The following is a 13872-nucleotide window of genomic DNA, read 5'->3' on the forward strand; positions in this document are numbered from 1 at the left end:
AGGTCCCTAAGAAGTGGGGTGACATGGGTCGACTTCGGTAGGTTTGAGATCAGGCGGGCCGCTGCGTTTTGAATGAGTTGAAGAGGCTTGGTGGCAGTGGCCGGGAGGCCAGCTAGCAGTGCGTTGCAGTAGTCGAGGCGGGAGATGACTGTTGATTGGACGAGGAGTTGGGTGGCTTCTTTTGTCAGGAAGGGGCGTATCCTTCTGACGTTGCTCAGGAGGAATCTGCAGGTTCTGGTTGTTGCTGCGATGTGAGCAGAGAAGTTCAACTGGTCGTCGAGGACAACACCAAGGTTCTTGGCGGTCGGGGACGCGGTCACAGCTGCATTCTCGACTGTGATGGAGAGGTCGGTCAGGGGGGAGGATTTGGCCGGCAGGTGGAGCAATTCTGTTTTGCTTAGGTTCAGTTTGAGGTGGTTGGTCGTCATCCAGGCGGAGATGTCGGACAGACAGGCCGAGATCCGCTCAGAGACGTGGATATCTGAGGGAGGGAAGGAGAGGAAGAGTTGAGTATCATCGGCATAACAATGATATGAGAAGCCATGAGACGTGATAATGTTACCCAGTGATTTAGTGTAGAGGGAGAAGAGAAGGGGTCCTAGGACCGAGCCCTGGGGGACACCCGTCCGGAGGGGGCGGGTGGCAGACAGAGTCCCTCTCCATGACACTTGGTAGGAGCGGTCGTTGAGGTATGATGTCAGCCATGTCAGCGCAGATCCAGCCACTCCCATTCCTGCGAGGGCCGCGAGGAGGATCAGATGGTTGACTGTGTCGAAGGCTGCAGATAGATCTAGGAGAATCAGGACAGAGGAGAGGCCCTTCGCTTTTGCTAAGTGAAGTGCCTCTGTGACCGCAATGAGGGCCGTTTCTGTCGAGTGGCCAGTCCGGAAGCCAGACTGATTGGGGTCTAGGAGGTCATTCTGTAAGAGATAAGCAGTAAGTTGGTTGGATACAGCACGTTCAAGTGTTTTAGAAAGAAAGGAGAGAAGAGAGACAGGACGATAGTTGGCTATGACGGTGGGGTTCAGGGTTGGTTTTTTTATGAGGGGCGTGACTCTGGCTTGTTTTAGGGAGGTGGGGACCACCCCCGAGTTGAGTGAGGAGTTGATGGTTGCAGTTAGGAATGGGAGGATGTCCGGTGCTATGGTCTGGAGGAGTGGGGAGGGTAGCTGGTCCAGCTGGCATGTAGTCGGACGGTTCGACGTTACCAGTGTCAGGGTCTCGGCTTCTGTAATGGGAGAGAAAGATGACAGAGTGAAGGATGAGGTTCTCGATTCAGCGTTTGGAATGGGTGGGGGTTGGGAGAAGGAGCTGCGGATGTTCTCCACTTTTTCCTCAAAGAAGATCGCAAAGTCTTCGGCAGAAAAAGATGAGGGAGGAGGGGGTGGGGGGGGGAGTGAGGAGGGAGGACATGGTAGCATGCAGTTTGCGAAGATTCTTGGCAGAGGCCTCGATCCTATGGTGAAAGAAAGAAGCTTTGACATTAGTAATGGTTTTGGAGAATGTTAACAAGAGGTTGTGATATGTGTCGATGTCACCAGTGAGGCGTGACTTTCTATACTTCCTCTCAGCCGCTCTCAGGACCTGTCTTTGTTCTCTCACTGCATCCGTCAGCCATGGACTGGGTGGGGAACGGCGGGCAGGTTTCTCAACAAGGGGACAGAGCTTGTCAAAGGAGGTTGCAAGGGCTGAGAGGAGGGTGGAGGTTGCCATCTCTGTGGGGAGAGCAGAGAAGGTGTCACTCAAAGGTAGAGCGGATATTATGTCAGAGGAGAGGGTGGAGGGGGATAGGGAGGCCAGGTTACGTCTGAGTGAGACGGTTTGAGTTGGGGTGAAGACCTTTCGGTTAAGCATGAGAGTTAGTGAGAAGGATATGAAGGAATGGTCAGATACATGTAGGGGAGTTACCGTGGTGTTAATGATGCTGGAGTTACGGGAAAATATGAGATCCAAGGAGTTGCCTGCTTTGTGGGTGGGAGGCATGGCAGTGGGAGTCAGGTCAAATTGTTGTAGGAGGGAGACCACTGGGAGGGAGACTACAGCCCCCTCAGCATCGACGGGGCACCGGTTGAGAGAGTGAACAGTTTTAAGTACCTCGGAGTCCACATATCCGAGGACTTGACATGGACCTGAACCATGAACATTGACAGTGTTATCAAGAAGGCATGACAACGCCTATACTTCCTTAGGCGCCTAAGGAAGTTCAAAGTGAGTCAGAAGCTCCTCAAGAACTTCTACTCATGCACAATAGAGAGCATCCTGACTGACAATATCACCTCCTGGTTTGGGAATAGCACTGCACAAGACCGTAGCAGACTACAGAGAGTGGCCCGTTCAGCCGAACGCACAATTGGAGGGGGGCTTCCCACTCTCCAAGACATTTACAACAAGCGCTGTATGGGTAAGGCCAAGAGAATAATCAAAGACCCCAGCCACCCAAACAACTGCCTCTTTGAACTGCTGCGGTCAGGCAAGTGATACCGGAGTCTCATGGCAAGCACACAGAGACTCAGAAGGAGCTTCTATCCCCAGGCCATCAGGATGCTCAATGAACAATGAACAATAACAGACCATCAAATACACCCACAACACACACATCCACACGCACACACTCACTTTAAAAACAACACACTGCAGCACCCACTTTACCCACTTTAGACACTAACACACACTTTATATTTATTGGCATCATTGCACCTCACCACCACAAGGTGGCACCACAAGCTAAGCTATACCTCACCATGCTACACTGTACTGTATAGTAGCTGACTGTATAGACTATACAGAAGTATAGACTGTACATATACTGTATATGTATATTGAACATTTTTGTTTTGTTTACACTTGTTTACGTACTTTACTTTCTATTTTATACTTATATTATACTATTTTACACTATCTTGTTATTTTATCTAGCACACTCTCAGGAGCAAAACAGAAAGAAGCATTTCATGCAAAAGTATTCTGTATTTCTAATAAAGAAACTTGAAACTTGAAACTTGAACTTGAACTTGAAACTCTCTCTCTCTCTACCAGGGAAAAGTCCCTCCACCAGCCCCGCGCACACACATTTACACACTCCTGCGCGCGGTCCCTCTCTCTCTCTCTACCAGGGACGCCATCAGGTTGTGTGTAAAATGCGTGTGTGTGCTAAACACTGTAAAAGGCCATTTATAATGCATGGGACCTTTAAAGGGCCTGGGTCCCTATATAACGAAGGTTATCCTATAACCCTAGTTACATGAGTTCTTGTGAGCGTTCTGCTGTGCTGGGATATTACCTTGTTACTTATTGTAACCTTGAAAGCTTTCGTGTTACCGCTCCCACACCTCGTGGGGTCGAGGTCATTGAACCCCGACTCTGCCCGCGAGGCGTCTGGTGGGGTCGGGGTTCCGAACTCTGACTCTGCCAGCGAAGCCTTAGCAGCGGGGTGCGGAGGAGGTCCCAGCCCCATGGACCACTCAAAGGCAGGCCTGCTGCAGAGTCCAGGACCTGACCAAAGGGACCTGGTGAGGTCAACGAGGCCGTGGCATCGAGACCTCTCCAGGCGTTTACTCGTGACACCACCCTTTACACCACCAGCGCACGGACAGGACACAACAGGTGAAGGCCCTTCTCCGCCTGGTACGCCGCGAGGACCCCCTGATGAGGAGGCTCTGAAAACTCTCTGAGGAGGAGACTCTGAAACTCTCTGAGGAGGAGACTCTGAAACTCTCTGAGGAGGAGGCTCTGAAACTCTCTGAGGAGGAGACTCTGAAACTCTCTGAGGAGGAGGCTCTGAAACTCTCTGAGGAGGAGGCTCTGAAACTCTCTGAGGAGGAGGCTCTGAAACTCTCTGAGGAGGAGACTCTGAAACTCTCTGAGGAGGAGGCTCTGAAACTCTCTGAGGAGGAGACTCTGAAACTCTCTGAGGAGGCTCTCTCACTGAGGGGGAAGGCTCCGAAAAACTCCCTGAGGAGGCTCTGAAACTCTCTGAAGAGGCTCCCCCTCATAATCTTGTGGGGTCAGCTGGCATACCGGGGAGACAACCACTCCAAAAGGGGGTTGATCCTTTAACCCAGGCTGACAGGTTTCTTAGCAAGAGCATGGCTCGCCCCGTGCCTGGAGGACTGTGAACTACACAGGAACGCTTAGAGGGGCTGACCTAAACTGCTAAAAACAGTACCCCGACAATCCACCCGCTGAGGGGGAAGGGCGTCCGGCACGCCGTGTACAATGTCATAATCTCGTGGGGTCATAATCTTGCGGGGTCGGGGTCCCGGACCCCAACTCCGCCAGTGAACTGACTCTGCCACGAATAAAAAAAAACAGTACCTCGATGGACCCCTCCCCCCCGCCGAGAAATGCCAGGCGCCATGGGGAACCTGACAGAGCGGAGTCCCACGTACGTGCGTCATCACACTGGTGCGTACAGGGGATACCCGATCAATGAGAGCGCTTGTTTTAAGCCACCTCTTCATCACCCATGCCGTCAGTATTTCATCAAATTGACATAACACACCCCAAAGGGGAGGGTTTATCCCCCGTCCCCAACCAACCTCACGTAACGTGAAAACATACGAGGTGAAAACAAGGAGCACTGTTACTAGCTGTAACTAGTGTTACTAGCTGTGTATACGCCCGCTTCATTGCTTTGAAAAAGCCAAACACGATAGCTAACCACCAAACCGTGGGCTCTGAGACTATTTGTTTGTTTAAAACGTGTCCACCTGAGTCCCAGTGGCTCCATTTCAAAACAAGAATTGCCGCCTGCCATATTTTCGACCTTACCACATAAAGAGAAAACATACAGTACAAGGTGAAAAAGGGATAGCAGTGCCGCCTCTCTACCTCCGTGTTTACGTCTATTAGGACGAGGCCTCTCGCCATTTGGCGTCGGAGAATCGAACCCCGACTCTTTGCCAGCGAGGCATCAAAGATGAAACCCCCCCGGCCCCTCCATGTAACCCTCTCGGATGTGATGGTAGGAGAGCGCAAGGTCCTCTCTGGCACCAGCTCTTCCGCAGAACCGAAGGGAATCGAACCCCGCGGCCCGCATACTCTTGAATGAATGAATGAATAGTTTATTTTCGGTCTTTGTTTACAGATAAATCAAAAACACACGTGTGGACTTTCAAAAGGAAAAGAAAAAATCACAAATGTACATATTCAAACTGTGTATACTCTTCCTCCAACTCGCTCACCACCGAACGGCGGAAGCAAGCAGGCGAAGAGCTTGTGCCGCAACCGTCTGCCACCAGAGAGGCCGTGCCCGTGTCGGGGGTCTGTTGATGGGGACGCCGGAGCTATCTTCCTCACAAGTGAGGGGTGCTCAACGGCCTTCGGGCGGCACTGCACTCTGCGCCACACGCTGCTGAGGCAAACGGCAGAGGTTGGAAGGAGAGTGCGCTGGTGGAGCCCCAAGAATGGCGATGCCATATCGAAGAAACAGCAACAAGAAAAAAACTATAAGATAAAAAAGCCAATATTCCACTGTTTAAAGTGCGCCTGTAGCAACTACTTCCGAATTAATTATGAGGGAAGGAAGAAGCACGGTCACGCCCCTCGCTTATATTCATAAACGGAAATGGGTGTAACAAAATGTAACAAGAGTACAAGTATATAGGCTTTAAATGGCCTGGGTCCCTATATAACAAGAGTACAAGTATATAGGCTTTAAATGGCCTGGGTCCCTATATAACAAGAGTACAAGTATATAGGCTTCTTTTACAAAGCAATGTACAGGACATGTATGTAGTTCAAGTTCAAGTTTCTTTATTAGTTGTCATACAGAAGTACAGAATACTTTTATACAAAATGCTTCTTTCTGTTACGCTCCAGAGACTGTGCTAGGCAAAAATAGATAAGTATAAAATAAGTATAGCAAGTATAAAATAGAAGTCAGGTACGTAGACAAAAATGTTCAGTATATACATATATACAATGCTCAATGTAGAGTAGAAGTAACTGAGTTACCATACAATATACTATACAGTGCAAAGGATGAGGTACAATTTAGGTACAATTTACAGTAAGGTGTAATGAGGTATGGGTTGTAGTGCAAATTCTTTACCAATAAATATAAAGTGTGCTTAGGTGTTCTAAAGTGTGTAAAGTGGGTGCTGCAGTGAGTTGTATGTTTAAAGTGAGTGTGTGCGTGTGGATGTGTGTGCTGTGGGCTGTGAGTGCATTTGATGGTTGTTACATATTGTTATTGTTCGTTGAGCATCCTGATGGCCTGGGGATAGAAGTAGTGGGACATTTATAAAAAGAAAACAACCGAAAAGGTGTAGACCCCTACCCCCAGTCACAACCTGTTTGAGCCACTCCTCTCTGGCAGGAGGCTGCGGTCCATCAGGGCCAAAACCTCACGCCACAAGAACAGTTTTTTCATCAACAAGGCTCGGGACCCTCACTGACACCCCCCCACTGTGTTACATTAACACACCCTACTGCAGGGTTCGAGTTATGGCCCCCATAGTCAACAATACCTGTCGGGTCTCTAAAAAAAAATATGTTTTATATATTTTTTTTTCAATGTATGAATTAGTATTATTTATGTTACCTAAATAAATTGTTAATAGATTAGATTTTTCTTTTCAGTTTTTAAAAGAACAGAGTAATTAATGTTGTGGAATAGGCTGCATTTCACCTCCAAGCTATGCGTCGCCCCCATGAGTGTGTCTACCAAATCTACTCCAATCCATTTGATGAAGAAGAAGCAGCAAGCTGCATGTATTGTAGCTGGGACACATGCAAACAGCTACTTAAGAAACACTATATTCTAATCAAGCTGAGCATCATGTGTTCTTGCCTAATTTATCACATTTTTAATTTTTTTTTAATCCAATCATCATTAAACATGGGATTGAAGACATGCTTAGATTATATGGGTATGGCCTGGTGAAAGATATGTAGGCATACCTGGCTTAAAAGAATAATTGCACCCAAAAATATAAATTGAAACTGAGGAAGACAAGAGAGCTGAACTGAGCTGACGAAGACTGAAAAGTGCATTGTATTACTGTTCGTAATGTTGCTGCTTATTTGGTGACATGCTGCAGTAGTTACTTTTTGTTGTTGTTCTAAGAAGATGCTGCTACTGAAATTATGCTTCTGTTCAGTGCAATTTATTTTTCATTCAGTTCTTGATTACCTGTGCACATTTGTTTATAACATTATTTATTTATTTATTTTATTTATACAAGTATTTATGATTTTATGTTCTATCAGATGATAATGTTACTGTATCCTGATAAATGCTGCTGTTAAGTGCCATACAACTATTTATTTTCCATTAGGTTTTTTTTGTTCGTTTTTTATTTATAAGTGCAGAGACAGAGTTAAATAAATGTTCATTCAAGTTTCTTCTAATTTAGTCTAATTGTCAAATTAAATTGTTGTATTTTATCAGATGCAAAATGCAAATAAGTAAATATGACATTATATATCAGAGGTGAGTAAGAAAATGAGCAAATATTGATGGTTAAGAATGAGACTGAGTAATGACATCACACAATAGTCTAATGATTAGACGGTTGTGTGATGTCATTACTCATTAGTATTAGACTCCTAATAAGATATTCCTCTAAATATGACTTCGAAAACGGCCACAATTTCAGGAAAAGATTGTCCAAAAACATTCTGGCGGCGCACGGTTCCGGGACCCCCATAGCTCTCAGGTGATAACTCCAACCCTGCCCTACTGGACCCCCATAGCTCTCAGGTGATAACTCCAACCCTGCCCTACTGGACCCCCATAGCTCTCAGGTGATAACTCCAACCCTGCCCTACTGGACCCCCATAGCTCTCAGGTGATAACTCCAACCCTGCCCTACTGGACCCCCATAGCTCTCAGGTGATAACTCCAACCCTGCCCTACTGGACCCCCATAGCTCTCAGGTGATAACTCCAACCCTGCCCTACTGGACCCCCATAGCTCTCAGGTGATAACTCCAACCCTGCCCTACTGGACCCCCATAGCTCTCAGGTGATAACTCCAACCCTGCCCTACTGGACCCCCATAGCTCTCAGGTGATAACTCCAACCCTGCCCTACTGGACCCCCATAGCTCTCAGGTGATAACTCCAACCCTGCCCTACTGGACCCCCATAGCTCTCAGGTGATAACTCCAACCCTGCCCTACTGGACCATATACTTGCCCACTGTATTGTTACTTCATTCTAACTAGTGTATATAATTGTATAATTGACCACATCTGCCCAGTTGCACAGCCCTGGTGGCCTACTCATATTCCTACTTTATTTTTACTTATAATTGACCTGTCTCAAACCCTGCCCTCTTTTCTTGATCCTCCAATCACAACTGTCGCTTACCTCGGACAAACCAAGTTTGTCCGAGGTAAGCGACAGTTGTGATTGGAGGATCAAGAAAAGAGGGCAGGGTTTGAGACAGGTCCATTGTACTATATCTATCTGTTGAGCTATATTTAATTTAGTTTATATCCCACATAATTGTATTCAACCGCTTATACAGTCGTACAGCCCTGGCCCATATTTTATTTCATAAATATATTATTCTATTGTGCTTAATAGATTGTATCATCTGTCTGTTAATGTCTGTCTGCTAATGTCGCACCAGTAAAAGTTTCATAGTTTTAGTGTACAGTTTATACAGTAACATACAAAACCTATGCACATTATTTTCTTTTTTGTCACAATTTTAATACAGTTATGTTATGGTAAAATATAATTAGGATTATAATAAGGTTTTATATTTATGTATCACCTTATTTGAATAATTTCTTAAATGTATGTATCGAACTACACATTTTGTATTCGTTGTCACAGTTATTCCATAGTTTTACCCCTTTAACAGATATACATCTACTTTTTATATTTGTCCTTTGTGATATTGAAGACACAAGTTCCCCATAGTTTATACCGGCTCTCTCTAGTTTGGAACAACTCCTGAATGCAGCTTGGAAGTGAGTGGTTATGTGCTTTATACATTATTATTGCAGCGCTAAGATCAACAAGATCCAATTTTAAGGTATTTGATTTAAAAAAAAAAGTGCGTTTGTCGGTTCATAGTAATCTGTTTGGTTCACAATTCTTATGGCTTTCTTCTTTAGTATGAAAAGTGGGTTGGTTTTATATGTGTTTCTCCATACCTCCACACAGTAAATTATGTATGGAACTACTATATGAGCGAACAGTACAATAAATTGCCTAATTAACGGTTATTAATAGAACAACTGTGCGGCGGAGTGATACATATAGTTAAAAGTCCCAGTGCTCTTACACAAGTATATAGGCTTTAAAGGGCCTGGGTCCCTATATAACAAGAGTAAAGGTATATATGTTTTAAAATATCTGGGTCCCTATATAACAAGAGTAAAGGTATATATGTTTTAAAATATCTGGGTCCCTATATAACAAGAGTAAAGGTATATATGTTTTAAAATATCTGGGTCCCTATATAACAAGAGTAAAGGTATATATGTTTTAAAATATCTGGGTCCCTATATAACAAGAGTAAAGGTATATATGTTTTAAACGGTCTGGGTCCCTATATAACAAGAGTACAAGTATATATAGGTTTTAAAGGGCCTAGGTCCCTATATAACAAGAGTACAAGTATATATAGGTTTTAAAGGGCCTAGGTCACAGCCATAGTAGGAATAACATACTCAATGTGGGCCTCCAGCTGATGAAGCTGAAATATTCCTAATATAAAGCACTGATAGACCTGGTCATGAGATGTTCTGAGTGAGAGCCTGAGAGGTTAGCGTTCTGTGTTACAGTTCAGTAGCACTGAGAGAAAAACTCCCTATTCGACCCCTGATGAACTATCTGCTCACCCCCAAGCCCCCCCCCCCCACACACACACACCAACCACCACAAGCTCCATCCCTCCTTTCCCCTTGCTTGGGGTCGGGTATAGGAGTCATGCCTGTTAAGTGGGGGCTCTTAAGCACATTATCCAATCACCCAGGTCTGTCTATCTATAAAAGGGGTGGGGTGGAGGGTGGCGTGAGGCAGCAAGGGCCTTGGTCATAATATGAGAGAATCAGTGCTCTGGGATGTATGTGTGTGTGTGTGGGGGGGGGGGGGGTCTGGAGTTGGGTCATGGCCTACAGCTACCAAAGAGCTAAAGGAGAGACATGATGCTGGCACTTTAGAGTCCGTCACCAGGGCCCCTCTCCCTTCCACCTCAACGCAGAAACAAGTACAACGCAGAAACAACGGCGACAGGTCACACAGCGGTCGAGGATCGGTGGCAGTTTGATCTTAACTCATTTACTGCCAGCTATTATCTTTATTCCGTTCTAACTGGGCCACGCTAAAAGACAGGCATTTTCACTGTGCGTCACTGTGTTTGCAGGGCTATATATTCTATATTATAGTTATGGAGACAATACTATGGCTCATTTGTTTCTCATGTTTCATCATGAATGCATCAAAGGGGGGGGGGGGGGGGGGGTCGTTTTTTGATGCTCTGATCGCCAGTAACGGCATTCGTTTTGAAGGGCTGACCCCTATTAATCGATTAGTCGACTAATCGGTCGAAAGGGGCCGTAGTCGACTGGCCAACCTCTTAGTCGAATATAATAAAAAATAATAATAATAATAAAAAAAAAAAATTATCATTTTTTTCAAAAGAAAAGAGGCATAGAAGCGTGGCTAACGCTAATGGCACGCATACCAGAGGCTAACTGCCTACGAAAACAGGCACAGAGGCACTGAAAGAGGATTTCACCCATCTAATGAACACACTAGACAAATATCAAGATGTATCCATCAGTGGACCAATTGCATGCTTTTGCAGAGGACAAGAAGCCTTCAGTCAACTCCTTCAGACATTAAGCACCCCCCACAGCCCAAATTGAATGAAAAAAATATATATATTAAATATATATATTTTTTGTTGTCGACCAATAGTCGACTAACGGCAAATTTGAGCCAATCCTTTGGAGGCAGTACAACTCCATAAGGAGGAAGTAACACCTATAGAAGGCAGTACAACTCCATAAGGAGGAAGTAACACCTATAGAAGGCAGTACAACTTCACAAGGAGGAAGTAACACCTATAGAAGGCAGTACAACTTCACATGGAGGTAGTAACACCTATAGAAGGTAGTACAACTTCACAAGGAGGAAGTAACACCTATAGAAGGCAGTACAACTTCACAAGGAGGTAGTAACACCTATAGAAGGTAGTACAACTTCACATGGAGGTAGTAACACCTATAGAAGGTAGTACAACTTCACAAGGAGGAAGTAACACCTATAGATGGTAGTACAACTTCACAAGGAGGAAGTAACACCTATAGAAGGTAGTACAACTTCACATGGAGGTAGTAACACCTATAGAAGGCAGTACAACTTCACATGGAGGTAGTAACACCTATAGAAGGTAGTACAACTTCACATGGAGGTAGTAACACCTATAGAAGGCAGTACAACTTCACATGGAGGAAGTAACACCTATAGAAGGTAGTACAACTTCACATGGAGGTAGTAACACCTATAGAAGGTAGTACAACTTCACAAGAAGGAAGTAACACCTATAGATGGCAGTACAACTTCACAAGGAGGTAGTAACACCTATAGAAGGCAGTACAACTTCACATGGAGGAAGTAACACCTATAGAAGGTAGTACAACTTCACATGGAGGTAGTAACACCTATAGAAGGTAGTACAACTTCACAAGAAGGAAGTAACACCTATAGATGGCAGTACAACTTCACAAGGAGGTAGTAACACCTATAGAAGGCAGTACAACTTCACATGGAGGTAGTAACACCTATAGAAGGTAGTACAACTTCACATGGAGGTAGTAACACCTATAGAAGGTAGTACAACTTCACATGGAGGTAGTAACACCTATAGAAGGTAGTACAACTTCACATGGAGGTAGTAACACCTATAGAAGGTAGTACAACTTCACATGGAGGTAGTAACACCTATAGAAGGCAGTACAACTTCACATGGAGGTAAGTAACACCTATAGAAGGCAGTACAACTTCACATGGAGGTAGTAACACCTATAGAAGGCAGTACAACTTCACAAGGAGGAAGTAACACCTATAGAAGGTAGTACAACTTCACATGGAGGTAGTAACACCTATAGATGGCAGTACAACTTCACATGGAGGAAGTAACACCTATAGATGCAGTACAACTTCTTCAAGGAATACGGTCTGAAGTAGTCATGGTGTATAGTACAATGAGAAGTACCGTTGCTTCCTGCCTTGGCCCCAACGCGGAGAGATGCCCCTGCAGGGATATGGCGCTAGGACTTCCACAGTCAGACTTTAAAGAGAGGGGGGGGGACTTTTATCTCGGAGTGGCCTGTCTCCTACCTTTCCTCTGCCCCCCACCCCCCCCCCCCCCGGGACCCCTAGGTCAAGGCTTTCCCCCCAGGGAGCAAGGCCCTCTCGGTCATCCAGCAGTCAGCAGCACACGCACATAGAAAACACTCCTTAACGTGCACCAATGGGGCGGTGCGGCTGCCCTCTAGCCACACTCATGCAAGTCCAATTCTGTCACAAGCATGAAATACAACTTTATTGGCTATGGATGAATCTGTTGTTGCATGTGTGTTTGCCATTATATGTTTATAGTTTAGAAGAACAAAAAAGGTTAAATGAATTGGAATCAATTCCACAGTTCAACCACTGCATTTATGTTTGTCTTTATATATGCTTTTGGTTAAGCGCTTTGTTATTAGAATTGCATTTCCAAAATATTTATGAATGAATGATTCTCAAAACGATATATTATCATGAGTTCACCGCTGTTCAAAGTGCTTTCTATGTTCAAGCGTGCAGCAACAATTTAAAATGCTCCCTTGAGCCTTCTTGATGCGAGTAATCAAAACTAAATTTCATTCACGGAAACGTTTAGATCTTTTCTTTTGTCAACATGAAATCCCAAAGACAGGACATTGGGCACGGGGCAGCGCTGCCATTTCATCACGCGTTTCTTTTGAGCCACAGGTGAGTTATGTCAAGGCTTCCAGCGCCGTGCGTGATTCCTGAGGGCTGGAATCTCTTCCCGAGCGCAACAGAACCGTGGATAAGCTCACGGGCCAACTGGCTGCCGAGAAACGGCCCTGGTTCCATCCAAGCAGCCTATTGTATTACAGCCATTCCTTCCAGTACTGCGTCTCTCCAAGTATCTTTATCTCGCTCCTCCACCCTTGTCTGGGACAACTCATCAAACAAGCCGGCTTTTGTGGAGCGATGAAGTGAAGCAGCTACATCAGCTGATAAAGTAACAGGGGTCAATGGTTTGGACGTCAACCCCCCACCCCTCGGTGGTTAATGTCCCGTGTCCTCAGTGGTTTTTCTGATCACACAGAGACGGGAGCCTGTAAAAGGCGAAACCCAAACCTGGCACTGGGGTCTGGAGGAGACGGCCCCTGCTGCCTTTTTACGGGGTGACATGGCGGCGCTGGTGGCGGCGCTGGCATGCCGGGATCTGGCTCGAGGTTCTTGAGATGCTGGGTCTCCATGAAAAAGGCCTCCCCTCTCACTTCCCCTAGTCCTGACCTGTGGAAGCCCCCCCCCACTCGGATCCATCCCCAACGCCCGGGGCCTAGCCAGCCCGGCCCAGCCAGCGCTCCCCGGCAGGGGCTAACGTTTCAGGCTCGGAGGCGAACTCCTTCTGGAGGTGATTAGCCCCCAAACCCATGACAGATTCTTTCCGAGATATCCGACGCGGCGTGTTTATTTTATCCGGGCTCTTTGTGTGGATGTGCTGGACATGAGTAACCCACTTGAAATGGGTATCGGCTTACATACACGGAGAGAGAGAGAGAGAGAGAGAGAGAGAGAGAGAGAGAGAGAGAGAGAGAGAGAGAGAGAGAAGAGAGAGAGAGAGAGAGAGAGAGAGAGAGAGAGAGAGAGAAGATCAGTGCCGGTG

The 13872-nt window shown here is 45.9% G+C and overlaps 1 protein-coding gene across 1 annotated transcript in view; it reads right to left on the reverse strand.

Moving 5' to 3' along the window:
- lrriq1 (leucine-rich repeats and IQ motif containing 1) overlaps nt 1–13872 on the reverse strand; it is a gene marked incomplete at both ends in the record, with an annotated part of 160285 nt that overhangs the window by 24865 nt on the left and 121548 nt on the right. The window contains one exon of the mRNA XM_084335301.1: nt 3319–3568. Within this exon, the coding sequence (XP_084191427.1) occupies nt 3319–3568 (250 nt within the window). The remainder of the gene's footprint in view (nt 1–3318; nt 3569–13872) is intronic.

Source organism: Notolepis coatsorum (genome assembly GCF_963971535.1).
Source record: "Notolepis coatsorum genome assembly, chromosome: 18".
NCBI classification, from domain to species: domain Eukaryota; kingdom Metazoa; phylum Chordata; class Actinopteri; order Aulopiformes; family Paralepididae; genus Notolepis; species Notolepis coatsorum.